Below are 21,119 nucleotides of genomic sequence, written 5' to 3' on the forward strand. Positions count from 1 at the left end.
CTAAGCAGCTTGTAGACGTCAACAAGTTGAGATAAGGGCCACTGAGGAAAAGATCTAGGGCTCTGGGGAGCCCCGCCGGGGAGTGGACTCAACTAAGGAGGCCAGAGAAGTGTTCTCTGTGAGCTCACTGCGGTTGAACGGACCTCTTAAGCCTGGTTTGCCCATCCCAACACCCCTGTGGTTCCCATTTCATCCCTGAAGCAATATTCTTAGCTTTCCTCCCACTCTCCCCACGCTTGCTGGCTGTCATGTTTCCATCCACAGGCCTTAGCGCTGGCCCTTCCCTGGGACTGCGTCAGCTGTGTCTGTCCCCACATAACCCAGGGGTTTGCTCTCCCCTCCCATCCAGGCTTCTGCTGGGACAGCAGTCACGTCCACTGACAGTCCATCCTGACACCTTTTTCGTTTTTTTTGGGGGGTGGGGGAGTGCTTTCTCTGCTTTACTTGTCTTCAGGGCACTTAACACCAAAGTCTTTGTTTATTTACATGCTTCCCGTCTGTTTGCCCGGTTGAATGAGAGCTCCAGCAGGGCAGGGCTGGCTCGTGGCTGTGTCCCCAGCGTGGAGAAGTCTGCCTTGGCCACCACCTTGATAAATGCATATGGAACGAACGCCTGCCTGCTGCGGGCCTGTCCACACGTGGCGCCCGAGTCCAGAGAGCCTCTCTGGCTCCTGGAACCCACATGGTCCCCTGAAAGAAAACATGCCAACGACCAGACTCTAGCAATTGGAGATAAAAGGAAACGGACTGCTCATTCGGGGCTCCTCCGGGCATCTGCCAAGAGCTGGTACAGAAACTTCCTAACCTTAAAAGAACTTTGAGTTCATTGAAGTCCCACCTACACAGCACACAGATCAATCGCAAACCTGCCTGGGCCTGCCTCCATCTGTCTGTGAGCAATGGGAAAGAGGTTTGCATCCAAAATGCATTTATCTCACTCTGTACTCATGCATCTGTTACTTACCGGGGACCCGGATATGATATTTATTTCCAGACTGGTAATTTATAACGGATTCAAGTGGCCAGTGCATCCTCGGGTGTGAGACAGGCCTGCCAGTGGGATGACACCGGAACTGTGGCGTCTGGAGGCCTAGGCAGGGCTGGCCCTTTCAGCTCATTATCCAGATGGAGTTGTTTTAATGCATCGTCAAGATCCAACTGGATAAATGATTCCAGCATGGGCAGTCAGCCCTTTGGAGGGCTGCATTTCTGGCTGGGTGGAAACTCGGGCCAAGGGGTGAGCCCGATAGCTACCTAGGGCGAATCCTGCCAGGCATCCCCATAGCGACCCCGGGAATCGTGACTCTGCTGGAGTATAGAGTAGGCCCACACCTGGGGCAGTCCCCCCAATCCTGAACTGCTAGCACTGTGCTGGAAGCCCATGCTTGGTGTCTTCTCTGTCCCTCCACTGACCCTCTGTTCCCTTCCATGACCTGCTCGTGACAGAGGCTGTGTCTATCTAGACCTCTACGGAAGCTCCAGACCCAGCTCCTGACCACACCCAGGCCCTTTGTTAGCCAGCGTCCAGGGCAGGGGGATCTAGGGACCACACCAGGCATTTCAGACAGAGGGAATTCAGTTCAGGGAGCTGGTTATACGGTGATGGTGGAGCTCAGATGCAAAACAGAGAACAGTGGGCCACCCAGAGATCGGCAATAGCAAGAGGCTGTGGCCATCCCTAGAACCAGCAGGTATAATGGGAGACGGAGAAGCCGCCAGAGCCCAGGAGCTGCGGCCACCTTGTTGAGGCTGGACCACCCTGGTGGTTCTGGTGGATGGAGCTGGAGCCACTGCTGGAGCTGCCACCCCAGGAAGCAAGAGAGGTGGAGAAATACGATGGCTTCTCCCTTCCTCTCACCCTCCTGTCTCCCACGGCACCTTCCTTAAAGGGGTCAGCTCTCTCTCCTCTCTGTAACCCACGCTTCCCCCCCACCGACCTCCCTCTGCCCACATACACACCAGCAATGCAAAGCAGAACGGGGAAAGACATGGAATATATCAGAGGGCAAAAGGTAAATGTCTAAGGTGAGGCTTAATGCATATTTGTTGAATCAGTGAATTATCTGGCCCAGCTTAGATTATGGGAAATTCTAAAGCCTGCCGCAGTACCGTATCGCTTGTCTATAAAAACACCTGGGAGTCAGAAGGGCCCGGATGAACTCTGAGCCTTTCGTCAAGGTTCCTGGGCCTCCCAGCTGAGGCCCTGGGAAGCCTGGCTTGCATCAGTGCTGCTGGGATGTCTCTCTGGCCCCAGTGACCACACTTCCCTTTTACAAACTCGCTCACTTCCATGTACACCTGTCTCGGCTCCTGTTGCATTTAGTCCCTCCATGTTCTCTGGAACACTGAAGCGGCCCCTTTCCTAATTGGGGGTCTTAATCCCAGACCCTCTTCTCTCTCATCTGCCTTAACCTCAGTAAAAGATAAGCCATCCCACAGCTCAGCTTTGAACTGGTCACATCCTTGATCAAACACTTTCCACAGCTTCCTCTTGCCTACAAAATAAAGTCCGACCTCCCATGTTTGATCACAAACCATCCATGATCCGGCGCCAACCTTATTTTTCTCCATTCTCATTACAGAGTCTCTGCTCCCCTCACACTCTGCTGTGCCATATCCTCTGCCACATCGCAGCTTGTGCAGTGCTTTGGCCAGAGGCCCATCTCCCCCGTCTTTGATTTTAAATTCTACCTGTGCTTAAAGCTTTGGTTCACATCTCACTTCGCATTCCTGACGGAAGGGTGACTTTCCCCTCCACCTCTGAATCCCTGAGGCATTTTATCTGAACTTATGACACCCACTTTCTGGTTTGCCCTGGAATTATTGATGTGCCCAGCTTATCTTCCCGCTAAGGTTTTAGAAGGTAGAGACCATGGCATTTTTAGCTTTCTGGTTCCCAAAGCATCCAACTCTGAAATTTTCATTACATAAATGGCTGTACCTTCAAATGAATGAATGAATAGGCAAACACACACACACACAAGAATTAATGGGACTTCCCTGAGGTATAGCAGTTAAGAATTCGTCTGTTAAAGCAGGGGACACAGGTTTGATATCTGGTCTGGGAACATTCCACATGCCATGGGCAAGCAAGTCCCTGCATCACAGCTACTGAAGCCTGTAAGCCCTAGAGCCTGGGCTCTGCAACAAGAGTCACTGCAGTGAGAACCCCCCGAACCACAGCTAGAGAGTAGCCCCTGCTTGCTGCATCTATAGAAAGCCTCTGCACAGCAACGAAGATCCAGTACAGCAAACAAATACATAAATAAAATTTTTTTAAAATTGAAGAATTAATGGGCGAATGAACAAGGCTGTCAGCCCTGGGCTCCACAGAGCAGACCACTCTAGCCAGCCTAAAAACGGGTACATCTTTAGATGGATAATCAACTTGGGTTACAAGAGTCACAGGGAGGAGCCAGACCCTGTGGACTTGCTCTAGGAGGGCCACTGTCTAGGGGACTGGCTGGCAGGGAGGGTCACAGATTTGAGTCTGCTGCAGCCCACCCAGAACCCAGCCCCCCAGCCCCGCGGAGAGCCTCACATCGATGTAGTTGGCGTTGATATAGTCGGAGTGTGGGTCTCCATCCAGCACCAGCAGTCTCACTCGAGAATGGTCGTCTGCAGAGAGAGCAGAAAACAAGGGGGTGAGTGATCCGAGGGCTTCGGGTAAGGAGCCAGCCCTGCCTGCTTTAGAGCTACCATCTATCTATCAGCACACACCAGGCATCATGCCAGTGACACACATTCTCCTGGAACCCCTGGCATCACCCTCAGTTATCATCCCCATTTATAGATGAGGAAGTTGAGGCTCAGGAAGATTACTCTGCCGTACAAAGGGCCTGTATATGCTCCTCTTTTTTCCCACCTGCCCTTCTGGTTCTGGTTTTGTCATTACTTACTAGGGAGAGTCACCTGCCTCTTTAAATCTTAGAGATTTTGTCATTAAAAGCAGGTAGAGATGCCTTCTGCAGAGGACAATGCAGGAAAGACCACATGAAAACACTCTGCAAGTGTCTCGGGAAGTGAGATCAGGATTAAAATGCTCCATTTTCATGCTTTCTTAAAACCAGCAAATGTATCTATTTTCTACGCGTGTACAAATGCTTTCCTTTTGCCTCTTGGAGTATTACTGCAAACAGATTGTCAGCCACATATTGTTATCAATACTATCATTCAAGTGAAGCTGACTAAGTCATTATAAAAGAGGTCATCAATAACTAAAAATCGTGTTACAGAGAATATCATTTTAAACACAATCTAGGCATAAACAAGATGTGCAGGCTTTAGTCAATGGCACGCTTACTTCAAATAACACCAAATAAAAATAATTAAGGAAAAAAAAAAAAAAACATTCTTCAGCAGAAGAATCAGGCTAATCCTTTACAGTCAATTCAAGTGAGCTCCGACACGCTAAAAGACACACAAACAGAACGTCCGGTTGGGTCTGGCGGGGGGAGAGGCTCAGCTTGCTGTCCCCATCACCGGGTTCACATCACCGAGTGTTGCTGCACCTACTGGCAGGGCTGGGGTCCCCAAAGGTGGACTGGGGAGCTCTGGGCACCCACAGGGTCTATGAAGTCAGGTCAGCTTATCCTGTGGGCCTTTTCCCGAACTTCGTAGTTTATAAGCATATCTGCTACTACAAACCGGAACCCCCAAGAACAGGGACACAGCGTGCTTTGCTCCCTGCTCTATCCTCTGCACAGGTACTCGATAAGGACTTGTACTCGATAAGGACTTGGTGAGCAGGTGAGTGGATTATCTCTCTGGACTCTCACAGCGACCTGGGAGAGAAGCAGGACGGATGCTGTTAACCTTTGTTACAAATGAGGAAACTGAGGCTCCCAAGGGCTGATGGGCCACATGGTCAGTGGATGGTGGAGCCTAGGAGAGTGAGGTTCTCTTAACTCTGAGCTCAGACACTCCTGATTCCCAAGAGGAGTCTAAGCAGGATAGGAGTAAGCACTTCAAGGATCCTTGTGCTTAGTCGCTCAGTTGTGTCTGACTCTTGGCGACCCCTTGGGGACTGTAGCCTGCCAGACTCCTCTGTCCATGAGATTTCCCAGGCAAGAATCCTGGAGTGGGTTGCCATTTCCTTCTCCATGGGTGCACAGCAGAGGCGTTAACGACAGTGAAGTGGTTACCTAGGTGATGGAAGAGTTGAGAGGCCAAAGGGAGGAGGGAGGAGTAATTCGGAAATAAACACTCACAAGGAGACACTGCCTCCCCAGGGAAGGTGGGACAGAGGGAGGAGGCGAGGGCCCTGGAGCCCGGGGAGGGGGCACCTGTGGGAGCTAGAGCTGCGGTGGCCTCTCTGGTGGGAGCTGGAGAAAAGGAAGAGACTCCCTGGCTGTTCAGGAAGGTACCTGTGATGGGGACAGAGGGGAGAGATACCCCAGCTTTTTCCTTTCTCCCACCTTAAACAATCTCCAACACCAGCGCCCATCACTGGCCAAACCGAGCTAGTGGCCAGTTGTCAAGAGGTGGTGAGAAACGCAACCTGAGGGGTTAGCTCCCTGTGACGGAAGGCTGAGCATGAGAAGGCAAAGAATGGGATCCAGGATGGACAAGCAGGCTGGGGCTACCACCCTGCATCCGTTCATTCATTAACTAAAGAGTCGATTCAAAAATTATTCAGTGAGGACTTCCGTGGTAGTCCAGTGGTTAAGAATCTGCCTGTCAATGCAGGGGACACAGGTTCAATCCCACATACTGCAGGGCAGCTAAGCCCGAGCACAACCATGAAAGCCTGCGAAGAGAAGTCACTGTGTCAAGAAGCCCATACACCACAAATAGAGAAAGCCCGTGAGCAGCAGTGAAGACCCAGCACAGCCATAAATAAAATAATAAAAATTCAGTGAGTCTAACCACTATAAACAATGATTCACTGAGCATCCGACGTGTGCCAGGCACCATGTTAGACACTGAGCTACACTGGATGACACATTTCTTACTCCTCGTAGGGAGGAGTTTCCGTGGAAGCCACCAGAGGCAGGGAAGGAGGTGTAAGTTATCTCTGTGGGTGAGTGGGGCAGTGGGCTGTGATGTGGGGAAGGAATTTGAAGCTAGTCTTTCTGGAGTGTATGGCAGACACTGAAGGCTTTACACTCATATATTTCCCCAAATAGCTCTACAGACTATTATGCTAATATCACTCTTATATGCTAATATTACAATGATGTAATATTCTTCCTATTTCACAGATGAAGAAACTGGGGCTCATAGAGGTTAAGCAAGTTTCCTATGTTACACAGTTTGCAAGTGGCAAGGCTAGGATTCTCTCAGGACTGTATGCCCTTGAATCTCTGCTCTGTCCACACAAAATGCTGTCCCTGGACTTCTACCATCTTGCAGGCACTGGAGGCTGTGCAAGGGCCTGGTCCCCCGCTCCTGCAGTGGGATTTCCTGGGGGGACATCCACCCAGCAGGGCTTCAAACGACATCCAGCACCTGACTCTGAGCTCAGATTGTTAAGCCTTATTACCAGTGGTTTCAAAAAACTACAAGCCTCAAAAAAGTGAAAAATGCAAAATGCGTTTTCACTCATTGGTCTAGTGACTTACTAATTCAAAAATCTCCTTTATTTATTGAGTTACGCCTGCCCTTGAGATCTAGAGCACTGGGAACAGAGGTTTAAAATGTTGAAAGGGTATTTCCTTTAATATAAAATGGAATTTAAAGTCTGAAAGCAAATATGACTTAAAAAGAAACAGAAACATTTCTTTTAGCTATCTGTTCTTAAAGATGAGTGGTGTCTCTACATCAGGTATTTGTCAGTATCACCTCTTCATTTATTAAGAACAAGTTCGGGGATTTTGTGGCTGGTCCGTTGGCTAAGACCTCCCAATGCAGGGGGCCCAGGTTCGATCCCTGGTCAGAGAACGAGATCCCACATGCTGCAACAAAGATGGAAGACCCAGGTGCTGCAAGTAAGACCTGGCACCGCCAAATAAATAAATAGCTTCGGGAAGTGATATATGAATGAGGCACTGAAAGTGAGACTTGACCAATGGACAATGAAGGAGGGTCTTTCCATCAGAGAGAACAAACGCAAGAGTGACAGCAGGGGTCCTGGAAAAACAAGCATATTGGATGAGCTACAAACAGGGTTTCTTGTCTTGTGAACATGGAGTGGCTGGGGACTAGGAGCCAGACAAGAAGCAGAGGAGGTGGGTGGGGCTTAGGCTACAGAGGGCTTTTTATTCCCTATTCACGAGCTTAGATGCAAGTCACCAAGCCAGGCTCTGCAGAGCATCCAAATAGAGACTCTTTTCTGAGACAGTGGGAGCATACTTTAGTACAAAATGATTAAGATTTATTCTCACACAGGCTATTCTGTGGCAAGCAGGACAGCAGATCTGCTAATGGGAGGTCTGAAGCTAGGAGCCAGTTCTGGGGGCAAATCTTAGTTCCATCATTTAGCAAAAGTCCATTGGTCTCCCTAAGCCTTGGATTCCTTAGCAAAATGCTATACAGCTCTGAGAATATTGGGAGGATTAAATGAGAAAATGCAGGCATGAAAAGTGTGAGGATGTTAAGAGAATGAAAAGACAAGCCACAGATTGGGAGAAAATATTTGAAAAAGACTATCTGATAAAAGCCTTGTATCCACAGTATACAAAGAACTCTTAAAACTCAACAATAAGAAAACGGTCTAATTAAAAAATGGGCAAAAGATCTGAATGGAAAGCTCATCAAAAAGGATGTACAGACAAAAGATGAGCAAATGAGAAGATGTTCAGTATCATATGTCATTTGTTGGTGGCGGTGTTCAATTACTAAGTTGTGTCTGACTCTTTGTGACCTCGTGGGCTGCAGCATGCCAGGCTTCCTTGTCCTTCACTATCTCCTGGAGTTTGCTCAAACTCATTTTCGTTGAGTTGGTGATACTATCTAACCATCTCATCCTCGGCCGCCCCTTTCTCCTTTTCCCTCAATCTTTCCCAGCATATGTCATTGGGAACCGAAAACTTAAAAAACAAGAAGCTACCTCTACACATCTACCAGAACGGCCAAAATTCAGAATCCTGATAACACCAAATGCTGGTGAGGATGTGGAGCCACCGGAATGCTCATTCATTGCTGACAGGAAAGCAAAATCTGTACAGCCAGTCTGGAAGACAGTTTGGTCATTTCTTCTAGAACTAAACACACTCTTATCACATGATTCAACAATTTCTGTCTGGTATTTGCCCAAATGAGTTGAAACTGACCGTCCACACAAAACCTACACATGAATGGTTACTGCAGGTTTACTCACAACTGCCGAAATTCAGAAATGAACAAGATGTCCTTCAATAGGCAGATGGATAAGCAAGTCAAGGTTCTTCCAAACGATGGGACTTGGTAATATAAAGAAATGAATTCTTACGGCATGAAAGGATATGGAGGAAATATACATGCACACTGCTAAGTGACAAAGCCAGCCTGAAAGCCTTCATACTGTATGGTTCCAACTCTGTAACATTCTGGAGAAGGAAACACTACGGAGGCAGTAAAAAGATCCATGGTTTCCAGGGACCTCTGGGGAGAGATGAATAGGTGGAGCACAGAGGGTATTTCGGAGAAGGCAATGGCACCCCACTCCAGTACTCCTGCCTGGAAAATCCCATGGACAGAGGAGCCTGTTAGGCTGCAATCCATGGGGTCGCTGAGGGTCGGACATGACTGAGCGACTTCATTTTCACTTTTCACTTTCATGCATTGGAGAAGGAAATGGCAACCCACTCCAGTGTTCTTGCCTGGAGAATCCCAGGGATGGAGGAGCCTGGTGGGCTGCCGTCTATGGGGTCGCACAGAGTCAGACACGACTGAAGTGACTTAGCAGTAGCATAGCATAGCATAGAGGGTATTTAGGGCAGCGAAACCTCTGCAGGATCCTTTCCTGGTGGATCCCTGTCATTATACATTGTTCATCTCCTGTAGAATTGCACAATACAGGGTGGATTCAAATGCAAAGGAGGGACTTCAGCTAATAATAATGGATCAATTTTGTTTCACCCCTGTAACAAATGTGTCACACTGACGCGAGCTGTTAGAAACAGGGGGAGCTGAATGTGGGAGGGAGGCAGAGGGTAGAGAGGAGCTCTGGACATTCTGCTTAACTTTTCTGAACCTGAAACTGCTCTTTAAAAAAGAGAAGTGTGACAACGGTGCCTGGTATGCAGCAGGTGCTTGACAAATGATGGCTCTGGGCTGGGTGTGAGGTGGGCAGTGAGCTGATGGCAGAGGTGGTTAGAAACTTTATGCTTCCTATTTGTCCTTCCGTACAAAATGTCAATCCATCTCTCTGCAGAGGCAGAGTTATTGTGTATATTCATGAAAGGGCAGAATTCAGCTATGAGTCCACCAGAAAGGCATTGCAAGGAGCAGCACTGCCCTCATGGTTTATTTATTCCTTCTGGGAGATGCTAATATTATTCTGTGTCTCCTTCCACTTCTAACTTTATATAATTAGAAGGATAAAAAATTGTGTTTATCCAGACGTACATGGAGAAAGATGGGGCAGCCAGCAATGTAAAGGAATTTATACAAAGTAATTTACAAGCAGCCCAGAACGTTCATTATGCTTTATCTATATTTTGCAAGCTTGAGAAATAGCTAATCTGGTACTCCTTGTTTGATATTCAAGACGAGGGAGGAAGTCACATAGAGGAGAAACAAGCTCCTCGATGGTGATGTAAGAGGAACTGCAAGAGCCTGGCCAGGAGATGAAGGGCCAGCTCTGGCTCAAGGGGAGGAAAAAACCAGTGGAAGGTTTTTTCCTTCCAGTAGAAGGAAGACATAACTGGAAAGCCACGGAGATCCAAAAAGCGCCCCACCCCCTGCCCCAACACAACTCAAGAGGAAACACTGTCCCTCTAGAATCAACCTGTTCCTTGTGGTTTTAGGACAAAGCCCAGCGGGAGGTTGTAGAAGTTTAACAAATAGCTCTCTGGAGAAAGCAGTGGCCCTGATCTGTAACATCTGCTGACTTCTGTGATATAAGTACTCCCACCATGACTGATACCAAGCTGCCAACATGGCATCAACAAGCTCACAGAATTCCTGAAAATTTCCCCATCAGCTCCAGGACACCACTGACCTGACCAAACCCCACAGTGCTTTGCATGATCTGAGGGTCTGGGGCCTGTTTCCCACTCCAGCCCCATGCCTCCCTCCCCACGTTACCCATCTTTCTGTTGTTCAAATGAATGACATCTGCTCTGACCACAGGGCCTTTGCACGTGTAAAGGGACACCCTCAACCCCACAGGCTGGCAACATCTCACTCTTCAGCTCTCAGCTCCATCTTCCTTTCTCAGGAAGCCTTCTGTGATCTTTCCATCTTAGACTCTGACAGCTTCCTGTATTTGTCTTCAGAGCTCTTAGGACAGTTGTATTTCTGAGACTATCGGACTAACCCATGGCTCTCTTCCACACCCTATTTAAGAAAGGGCACCCCATTTACTAAACCCTCTACAGGGTACGGCACAAAGTAGGTGTTCAACAATTATCTGTTCAATATATGAATTATACTGTGTTTGAAAGGCTGAGAACCAGAAAGGGGCTGGGTCCTTTGCTTTTAGCCATACAATTGATTTTAGGTAACTTGGCTTGAGTTCCGGGCTCTTCCCTGTACGCAAGGCTGGCATAGTAAGCCTGGATCCTGGCTCAAATTCTTCCTCTCCTTGTAGCTGACCCTCACCCCACCTGCAGACCCAAGACTGACTGCCAGCTATTGCCTCCAACAGGAGAGAGGCAGGGGACGGGCAGGCTCTGAAGGCAGACCTGAGGTCTATCACTAACTCTATCAACCTGAGGCAGCTGACTTACTTTCCCCGAGCCTCACTTCACCCAATGACATCATCAAAACCCTCTCCACCTCTGCAAACTTGTAAGGATGAAAAGCAGTAAGAAATAAAAGTACTCGCTGTATTTTAAGAGCTCAATGCAAATATGTAAATTCAGTTTTATTATTGTTTTAGACCAGTGGTTTTCAAAATAGCCAATAGCATCAATGATACCTTGGCCAATAGCATCAATGATACCTGGGAACTCTTTAGAAATGCCAATACTTGAGTCCCAGCCCAGACCCACTGAATCAGAAACTCTGGGATGGGGATGAGTAATTTGCATTTAATAAGCCCTCCAGGAGATTCTTTTGCACACTCAGGTGTGAATGTACAGACCATTCAATGTTCAGTTATTTAACATAGGGGTGCCATGGCACTTCAATATGTCTTGGGCAAGACGAAAATATCTTACTGAAACTGGCCCATGAGACTAGAGACCCACCTGCATTGCGTGTAAGGTACAAAAATTTATCTTTGTGAAATGTGTAAGGTGTTCCAGGTACTATTCTAGGAGCCCATGGATGCCATGCCATTTGATTCTCATAGTAACCCATTTTATGGATGAGGAAAATCAAGGCTCCAAGAAGTTGAATAACTTAAAGAGAAGGTGTAAGGTTGAGAGCTTCCTTATAAAGTGGTAGGGACCCTACCCCTCCAACCCCCACCACTGACACCCACTGTCTCCACACCCCCTCTATGCCAGTTCTGACTCTGACACCATCCCATCCCACTGTGTGCCCCCCTGCCCCCACCCATCCCGGGCAGGAGGAGGGGCTCAGTTTCCTTGTCTGCATGGCACTAACTCTTAAACAAACCACAACTCCTCCTCTCTTCCTCCATCATCAAAGGTAACCCAATAAATCAGTCTTCTCAAGTCATATCCACTTAAGAGAGAATCACTTCAGAGAGGTGGGGCGGGGAGGGACTATCACTTGGATACAAGATGTTCTTTTCTCCCCTGTCTTCTGGGCACTGAGGAAGGTAAAGGAAAGGTGCGATTTTTCAGAGAAAAGAGATCTGACTCATTACAATGAATTGTGGACCTGAAAAATCATTTCTTAGAAGCACTGGAAATGTTAATGCCATCATCTCGCACGAATGGAGAGGGAGAAGGCAGGTAATTGTGCCGAGACTGCCTGGGTATCCCATTGAAGCTAAAGGTCTCCACATTCAATCTTGATTGAATTACCATTATCAGGGGAGAGAGGTGGCCTGGGTACCACAGGCAAACAGCCTGGCATTCGGTGCACCTCCCAGTGCAGCCAGTTCCCTGTTGGCTGGGGCTGAACTGTTCCCTTCTGCAGGGCCCTTTGGGGAGCTGCTCTGATGGATGAAACCTTTGGGGCTCTGCAGGGGGCTTAAGCACCGATGAACAGAGAACCGAGAGAAGTTAGAGGGACAGTGGCCTAACTGATGACTTTGTGGCTTCATTCCAAGCAGAGTGGCCAGCCTACACTCCACGAAGGGGATCTTCTGAAGAAAGGAAGGGAGGTTTCTGATCTAGATTACTTTAGAAGCAGAATCGGAGACAAAGATGGAGTGTAAAGACTTGATCTAGGAGATGACCCCAGGAAACACTGGAAAGGGGATGGGAAGTGAAATGGAGAAAGAAAGAAAGGAAGGAGAAAGAAAGAAAGGAAGGAGAAAGAAAGGAATTCAATAAAGGGTGTGTCATCAAGCAAGTTATCACCAAAGACAGTTGGGCTTGCTTACTCCTGTTAGGGAACTCCAGGGGAGACTGTGAACACACATCCCCAAGATAATTCCACCTTAGCGGGGAGGTGCCTGGGGAACTTATATTCCATCCCCCACCAGTCATACGTTGAGAACTGCTCCGGGGACATCCAATTTCCTGCGAGTCCTGACCTGCCCCACAAGCAGGCAGAGAGGGATACAGTGGCTGGAACAAGGCCTCTGATAAAAAGGACACTGAGGGTTGCTGCACAAGGTTTCTCTGTAAGGCCCAGGCAGGAGCCACCCTCAGAGACGGCAAAGGAGAAGAAGGAATTGGGAGCACCCATTTTGACATCCAGAAATCAGGAGAGAAAGCTATGAGACGAAGCCCTTGGGTTTGTTTTCAACCTGAGTCTCTCCCTACAAGTGAAAATGGCTTCTCTGAAGAGCTCATGCAGTCTGCTATCTGTCCTGAGGTCAGAGACCTCAACACATTTTCCCCTAAAAGCACGGGTGTGTCCAGGTGCAGAGGGACTCCTTGGTAGGGAGCTCATGGCATCCGGGCAGCCAGAGCCCAGAGCTCTGGTCCTCTCTGTCCTTCAGACCCTCTGTGTGACTGTGGGCAAGGGTTCTACATCTCTGGACCGCTGCTTATTGCCTGTGAACTGAGAGAGGCTAGACTTGGTCTCATCTAGATTTAAAAGCCTACACAGTCAGCTTCAGAGTCAACAATTATTCATCTTAGCTTTCCCTCTTTGCACTAAAAGATAAGACACTGTCAGAAAGACGAAGTGACCTTGTTGAAGGTCATGCATGAAGTCAAAGGCAGAACTGAGACTAGCACCCAGGTCTGCTGGACCCCATACCTGGTACTCCATTACACCTGAGCCTAGAGGTTTGTTTAAATTAGGCGGTTAGAAGTCTCAGAAAATATCCCAGATCTCTTGTTTGCCAGTCAGACTTCTGCACCTGCCTCTCTAAACTGGGAGCTAATCTCTGTGAATGAGAGGTCTGTATGCTCAGCATCGCAAATCATCAGGGAAATGCAAATTAAAACCACAATGAGGTATCACCTCACACCTGTCAGAAGAGCCATCATCAAAAAGACCACAAATAACAAACATTGGCAAGGATGTGGAGGAAAGGGAACCCTTGTACACTGTTGGTAGGAATGTACATTGGTGCAGCTACTGTGGAAAAACAGTATGGGGATTCTTCAAGAAACTAAAAACAGAACTACCAGATGATCCAGCAATTCTACTCCTGGGTATACATATCCAAAGAAAATGAAAACACTAATTTGAAAAGATATATGCACCCCAAGATATGACAGCGACCCAAGTGTACATCAAGAGATGAATGGATAAAGAAGATGTGGTGTACACACACACACACACACACACACACACAGAGGAATATTAGTCAGCCATAAAAAAGAATGGAATCTTGCCATTTGCATGACCTGGGGGGCATCATGCTCAGTGAAGAAAGAGAGAGAAAGACGAACGCTATATATTATCACTTATCTGTGGAATCTAAAATATAAAACAAATGATTATAACAAAACAGAACCAGACTCACAGATGTACAGAATAAACTAGTGCTTACCAGCAGGGAGAGGAAAGGGGGAGGAGCAAGATGGGGGTAGCCAATATTTTATAAGAACTTTCAATGGAATATAGTCTAAAAAGTAACTGAATCACTGTGTTGTACACCTGAAACTAACGTAACATTATATTAATGCATCAAAAGAAAAAAGAAAATAAGATGAAAGGTTCGTAACCCTGAGAAGTGTATGGGTGTCACCAGCGCATCTGATCTACATATCTTTAGAACTGAGATTGCTGGGTACCACCCCTGGAATGTCTGCTGTGACAGGTCTGCAGTGGGATGCAAAAATGAGCCTTCTAAACAGTTCTTAGGTGCTGCTGCTCCAGGAAGCACACTTTGAGAACAACGGGACTCTGTCTACAGATTTCCTTGTCCTCTGGCTCTGGCTTGGTTTAGCTATTGGAAAGCACAGGCAGAGACTGGATGAAGTTGGGGGGGTGGTATCAATCGATACCTGGGAGGCATCGACACTTCTCCTTTCAGCTCTTTGTTGGGGCCACCACAGGCTGCCTGCAAGGCTACTAAAAGGTCATGCCTTCAGCTAGGTTGCCTTCCTCTGGGTCCTGGGAACTTCTTACAGAGTCTTCTGTGGCCCCGGGTGTGGCATTTAGCCCCAGGGCACTGCACTATTCCTGTAGTCTGCCTATAGCTAGCTCACATCTTCATGAGAAAAATAAAAACCAACAAAAACCACTTGATTAAGTTCTCTTCAAATCACCCTATTTGAAGGTCCCATCAGTTTTCTACTGGGACCCCAACAGAGTCCAGGAGAACCTGTCATTTGATAAAAGAGAAGCCTCATTTGATAACATGTGCGCCCCCTGGGATCAGTTCCTCGCCTCCTGCAATCTCCTTCCTGACAGGCCAAGAAGGGCCCTCTCCAACTTGCACAGGAGGAATGCTGCAGTATTCTCGAAATTTCCCCTCGTCCACTGCCTGTGCCCCAGGGTTGCTTAAAAGCAAAGCGCTCCTTTATTCTGTTTCTCCCATTCATTTCCTTCCCTTTCACTCTCTTTCCATTCTACTCCCTGGAAACCCCACTGTCTCTATTACTAAATTCTAAACAGAAGCATTTGGAAGAAAGGACTTATTTAGCCAAGGTTTCTCTTGCATTGTTTCATTTGCAGGCAGCACCCTCCCTCCATCTCCCCTCCTTTCATCTTCTCTGTCCTCCTGGCCTGGGCCTTTGTCCTCCACACCAGCCTCCCAGAGCCCTGGGTTCCTTGGGATGCTAATCACACCCGGTGCTCTTCTTGCGCCAAGAATATTTCTATTTATCAAGCCAGGGCAGACTTTGCCTTCGGGAGGGACACATACAAGGGCAGGAACACTTTCCAATCCTTCGGGCTGCTTCTCTTTTTCCTTTCTCATTTCAATTCCAGGACGCTTTTCTTTTTTCTTTCTTTCTCGGTCCTCTTTGTGCCTTGCCCTGCTTTTGGATGCACTGGTTACTTGGCACTGTCTCCTCTCAGGACTGAGTGCAGACCCGTCCAGCCACAGTTTTGCTGCAGAATTACTGATACTTACTTTACAAAGGAGATTCAACTCTCTTTAAACCCAGCAAACCCGTGTTCAATCCCTGGGTTGGGAAGATCCCCTGGAGAAGAAATACCACTCCAGTATTCTTGGCCGGGAAATCCCACAGACAGAGGAGACTGGTGAGCTATAGTCCATGAGGCCACAGAGAGTCGGACACAACTGAGCAACTAACACACACACGGACACACACACACAAATCCAGCAAAGTGGTATCACTAGCTGTCTAAATTTCCTCTGTCTCTGTTTGGGCTTCCCCTAAAGTAGATGTAAGATGAGAATTCCAGTGCAAGCAGTTTATGTAGGAAGAGAAGGGGACACCAGGGGGAGTAGGGGGTTGGGGGGGTGAGACAGCCAAAAGAAGGAGCCCAGGAAGGGTGAGTTTCCAAATCTACTACTACTGTGGGCAGCTGCAGCCCACTCCCCATGGAAGCTCTGGAAAAAGGTGAAGACCATACACCCCAGCAGGGTTGGAGGTGAGGAGCTGGGCTATTTGTGGTCCAGGGAGAGATGGTCTCGAGCCTGGACAGAGCATCCTGCCTCAGCTTTGGAGAAAGTCCTCAGGCAAAGAGATGCAAACAGGGCAGCACTCCAGGTGAGTGTGTGTGGGGACCAGTGAGGCGCCAGGGCACACGCTTTAGAGAGGTGCTTGCTCTCAGAGTCAGGAAGGTGCCGGGTCAACAGCTGAGGCCAAGCGGCCCCCAGAATGTCACATCCTGGAGGTCGCCACCTGAGGCCAAGCGGCCCCCAGAATGTCACATCCTGGAGGTCGCCCACCTCACCCTAGCTGCATCCCTAGATGCCAGTGGTGTTATTGAAACTAGAGCGGAAGGGCCAGGGCACTACCTTTAAAAGAATAACATAGCCTGAGGACATAATATAAACTGCTGCTGCTACTGCTAAGTCGCTTCAGTCATGTCCGACTCTGTGCGACCCCATAGATGGCAGCCCACCAGGCTCCCCCATCCCTGGGATTCTCCAGGCAAGAACACTGGAGTGGGTTGCCATTTCCTTCCCCAATGCATGAAAGTGAAAAGTGAAAGGGAAGTCGCTCAGTCGTGTCCGACCCTCAGCGACCCCATGGACTGCAGCCTTCCAGGCTCCTCCATCCATGGGATTTTCCAGGCAAGAGTACTGGAGTGGGGTGCCATTGCCTTCTCCGTAATATAAACTGATTAGCACCAAACAGGTCCAAGATGAGCTGCTTTCCACTAGACCCTCAGTTCAGCTCAGTCGCTCAGTCGTGTCCGACTCTTTATGACCCCATGGACAGCAGCACACCAGGCTTCCCTGTTCTTCACCAACTCCTAGACATTGCTCAAACTCATGTCCATTGAATCAGTGATGCCATCCCTCATCTCATCCTCTGTCGTCCCCTTCTCCTCCTGCCTTCAATCTTTCCCAGCCTCAGGGTCTTTTCCAATGAGTCAGCTCTTCGCATGAGGTGGCCAAAGTATTGGAGTTTCAGCTTCAGCATCAGTCCTTCCAATAAATATTCAGGACTGATTTCCTTTAGGATTGACTGCTTGGATCTCCCTGCAGTCCAAGGGACTCTCAAGAGTATTTTCCAACACCATGGTTCAAAAGCATCAATCCTTTGGTGCTCAGCTTTCCTTATGGTCCAACTGTCATATCCATACATAACTATGGAAAAACCACAGCTTTCACTATATGGACCTTTGTCAGTAAAACAATGTCTATGCTTTTTAATATGCTGTAATGGCACCCCACTCCAGTACTCTTGCCTGCAAAATCCCACGGATGGAGGAGCCTGGTAGGCTGCAGTCCATGGGGTCGCGAAGAGTCAGACACGACTAAGTGACTTCAGTTTCACTTTTCTAAGGAAATGGCAACCCACTCCAGTGTTCTTGCCTGGAGAATCCTAGGGACGGGGGAGCCTGGTGGGCTGCCGTCTATGGGGTCCCACAGAGTTGGACACGACTGAAGCGGCTTAGCAGCAGCAGCCACTGGACCCTGAGCCTCAGTATATGCTCACTGTCATGCACTAGCAAGCTAAATGACACACGCACAGGTGCCATGACAGTTCCAAGGCCAGGCATAAAGACCAAAAAGTGGGTGGTGGCCCAATGCCTGGAAATCTCTGCCCCTCCCCCAAAACAGTTGGAATAATCCTCCTACTCATTGGCCGATGAAATTATCCAGCCCACTAAAACTAACCACGCCATATTTTCCTACCGCTTTTGCCTTCTGAGATGTCCCGTACTTTGTGAAGTGTGTTTGTTTCTAAATAAATCCACTTTTTTACCTATCACTTTGTCTCTCCCTGAATTCTTTGTGATGAGACATCAAGAACCTGAGCTTCATTAAGTCCTGAGACCAGGTGTGTGATCCCAATTAAGAGAGTGTGAGTTACAGGCTTCATTACAAGGAAGCATCGCGGCTGTGGGTGTGGACGGGATGCTGCCAGCATCTTCTATCCCCTTTCCATGGAGTTGAATCCCCTTCACTGTTGTTCTTGCTCCTGGGATCCTGCCTTCTCAGACGTGGGATCCTGGAGGGGACATGAGTGTGCTCTCTCCTTCCCTTCTCCCGTCTCTCTACCCTCTTCACATAGGCTCATTATGTCTTCATTGCTGGAATATCACTGCTCCTAGAGTCATCCGGATCCAGCCCTCCTCCATCCATCCTTTCTGGGTGCTCTCTATTTTGAGCGGGGGAGAGGGGAACCAGAAGGGAGAGACCTATGGCTCAATCCCTTTGGGGTCTTATAACGAGTCTGTTGGAGAAGGCAATGGCACCCCACTCCAGTACGCTTGCCTGGAAAATCCCATGGGCGGAGGAGCCTGGTGGGCTGCAATCCATGGGGTTGCAAAGAGTCGGACACGACTTCACTTCCACTTTCACTTTCATGCATTGGAGAAGGAAATGGCAACCCACTCCAGCGTTCTTGTCTGGAGAATCCCAGGGACAGGGGAGCCGGTGGGCTGCCGTCTATGGGGTCGCACAGAGTCGGACACGACTGAAATGACTTAGCAGCAGCAGCAGGGAGTCTGTGAGTTCCAACATTCAGTCCTGTCTACCGAGCACTAGCCATAAGTCAGGTGTGGGGCCACAGAAGTGCAAGATGGCTCTGGCCCTGCTATCCCAGGACATCTGTTCCAGTGAGGAGACCAGGCAGCCAAGAGACGGCCATCCATGTGCTCGCAAATCACAACAGCACGGAGAATTAAGAGAAGACATGCATTGTGTTCTTGGAGTGAATAATGGGGTTTTGGCTGAGTTATAATGGTCAGAAGAATTCCCCGAGGAAGTGGCACCTGAGCAAAGATCTGAAGAACAAGGAGAACTTAGCAAAGAGAGGAGAGAAGGGCATGTTGATAGAGCAAAGAGAACGTGCAAAGGCCCTGTGTCATGATGAGTGGGGAAAGTTCAAGGTTCGGAATAAAGGGCAGTGGGGCTTAACTGAGGAGACTGCGGTGGAGAGAACACCACAGTGAGAGTGAGAAATGAGGAGGAGAGAGGGCTGAGGCCTTTGGATATGCGGGGCTCAATACTGAAGGGAGCCATCTGAAGGGTTTTCTGCAGGACAAGGACGTGATCTGACTCGTATTTTGAGGAGGTCCCTCTGGCTTCTGTTAGAGAGAGGCATAAGGTTGGGGGCCAAAGTAGATGTGGAACCACCAGGAAGAAGGAAGGCTTAGGCCAAATGAGAGCAGATGATGGCTTGGTCAAGCATGCTGAGCACAGAGGGTGAGCACCAGGAGGTCCGGAAAGATACAAAACTTCCCAACCTTGGCCCCTGAGGCTTTGGACCATCAGATCAGATCAGATCAGATCAGTCGCTCAGTCGTGTCCAACTCTTTGTGAGCCCATGAATCGCAGCACGCCAGGCCTCCCTGTCCATCACCAACTCCCGGAGTTCACTCAGACTCACATCCATCGAGTCAGTGATGCCATCCAGCCATCTGTCATCCCCTTCTCCTCCTGCCCCCAATCCCCCCCAGCATCAGAGTCTTTTCCAATGAGTCAACTCTTCGCATGAGGTGGCCAAAGTACTGGAGTTTCAGCTTTAGCACCATTCCTTCCAAAGAAACCTGGCCTAACCTGGATACCCTTGTCTCTCAGGGAGGCAGGTCTCTTTACTGTGCTCTAGTCATTAATTTTTTCTATCATTATTTTCCATTATAATACTTCATTATTATACCCATTTTACAGAGAGAAGACTGAGGCTTAGAGTGAGCACACAAAGCCTTACAGCCTATAATTCAGTGGACTCCATCTGAACTCACCATCTAGTAGGAGGAATGCACAAATGACCAAATGTTTTAAGGCACAGTACGCATGGAACATACTGTGTACTAGAGCTGTACATGGAACTGTACTAGAGCACAGAACGGTCAGAGCCAGCAGAACCTGGGCCCAGCATATGAGCTCCCTGGCAGCAGAGGGCCTGGCTCAGAGGAGAATCACATATCTTAGGTCTTAATACACATTCCTGAGCACTTGAACGTCTCTTTCCAACACTTCATTTGCAGGAAATGTTGCTGTCTGCCTTACTCTCTTCCAAGAGACAAATTATAAATGCTTTTCTGATTAGTGCTCCCATTCACAGTCGATTTCTGAATCAGCACAGGAAACAGCTAAGCTAAAACTTCTGCCTCTTTCTTCCTTCACAGGCTGCCTGTATCTTATGCTTTCTTCCTCCCAGCTTTTTCTTAGGCAATGTCTAGACAGTCAAAGAAAACAAAACACTGAACCGTACTAGAAATAACTTGTTATTCAGGATTTTTTTTTTCTTTTCTTTTTTTTTGGCTGAACTGGGTTACTCTGAGAATGGAGACCAAGGGATGGTTATTACCCAACTGATGAGATGTCAGAAGGTCCAGATTGGCTGCACCATAGGAGAGGGGCTGTTGTAGACTCCTGTTCTAATCATAGTATATGCTCCACATTTTGTATGAGGAAACTTTGTTCTCTGTATTCTGTTGTGTAGAAGGCTGTGGACAACATTGATCATACCTGTCTCTCCCTCTCCTCCCAGCACTGAATATCAAGCAGGGTCCCATCTAAGTACTGTCACTGCCCCTGTTAAGGGCTCACTGTCCCTTGCTAGGACCATTGCAGTAGCCTCCTCGCTGGTCTCTCTGCCTCCAGCCTCCCCCAATCTCATGCACCCTCCCAAAGTGCTGCCCTGGTGATCTTTCCAAAACAGACATCTGATCATGCCTCCCTGCCCCAATCCAGCTTGTTCCACATCCCCACGTGGATGTTCAGTGCGTTTTGCTTATGATAAGAAGGGCTGGTGTGTCCACACTGCTCATCAGTGACGCTGAGAGAGTAACTCTGTGGCTGGAGTAATGGTGCCAGGTACCGTGCCAAGGGTTTTATGTACCTTCCCCGGTCCCCAACCATTCTATCTTTATTCTTCTCCTCGTTTTAAAGGCAAGAAAACTGAAGCTTAGAGAGGTCAGGTAACCAGCCCAAGGCCCCATAGCTGGAAGAG

General features: G+C 48.4%; 1 protein-coding gene across 12 annotated transcripts in view; it reads right to left on the bottom strand.

The window, feature by feature from the left end:
- The window catches only part of PTPRT (protein tyrosine phosphatase receptor type T), a 1,155,533-nt gene that overhangs the window by 51,796 nt on the left and 1,082,618 nt on the right, over positions 1 to 21,119 (bottom strand). For all 12 annotated transcript variants that reach the window (XM_025001262.2, XM_025001258.2, XM_025001261.2 and 9 more), the window contains one exon: positions 3,542 to 3,618. In XM_025001262.2, the coding sequence (XP_024857030.1) occupies positions 3,542 to 3,618 (77 nt within the window). The remainder of the gene's footprint in view (positions 1 to 3,541; positions 3,619 to 21,119) is intronic.

This window comes from Bos taurus, chromosome 13, assembly GCF_002263795.3.
Source record: "Bos taurus isolate L1 Dominette 01449 registration number 42190680 breed Hereford chromosome 13, ARS-UCD2.0, whole genome shotgun sequence".
Classification (NCBI taxonomy): Eukaryota; Metazoa; Chordata; class Mammalia; order Artiodactyla; family Bovidae; genus Bos; species Bos taurus.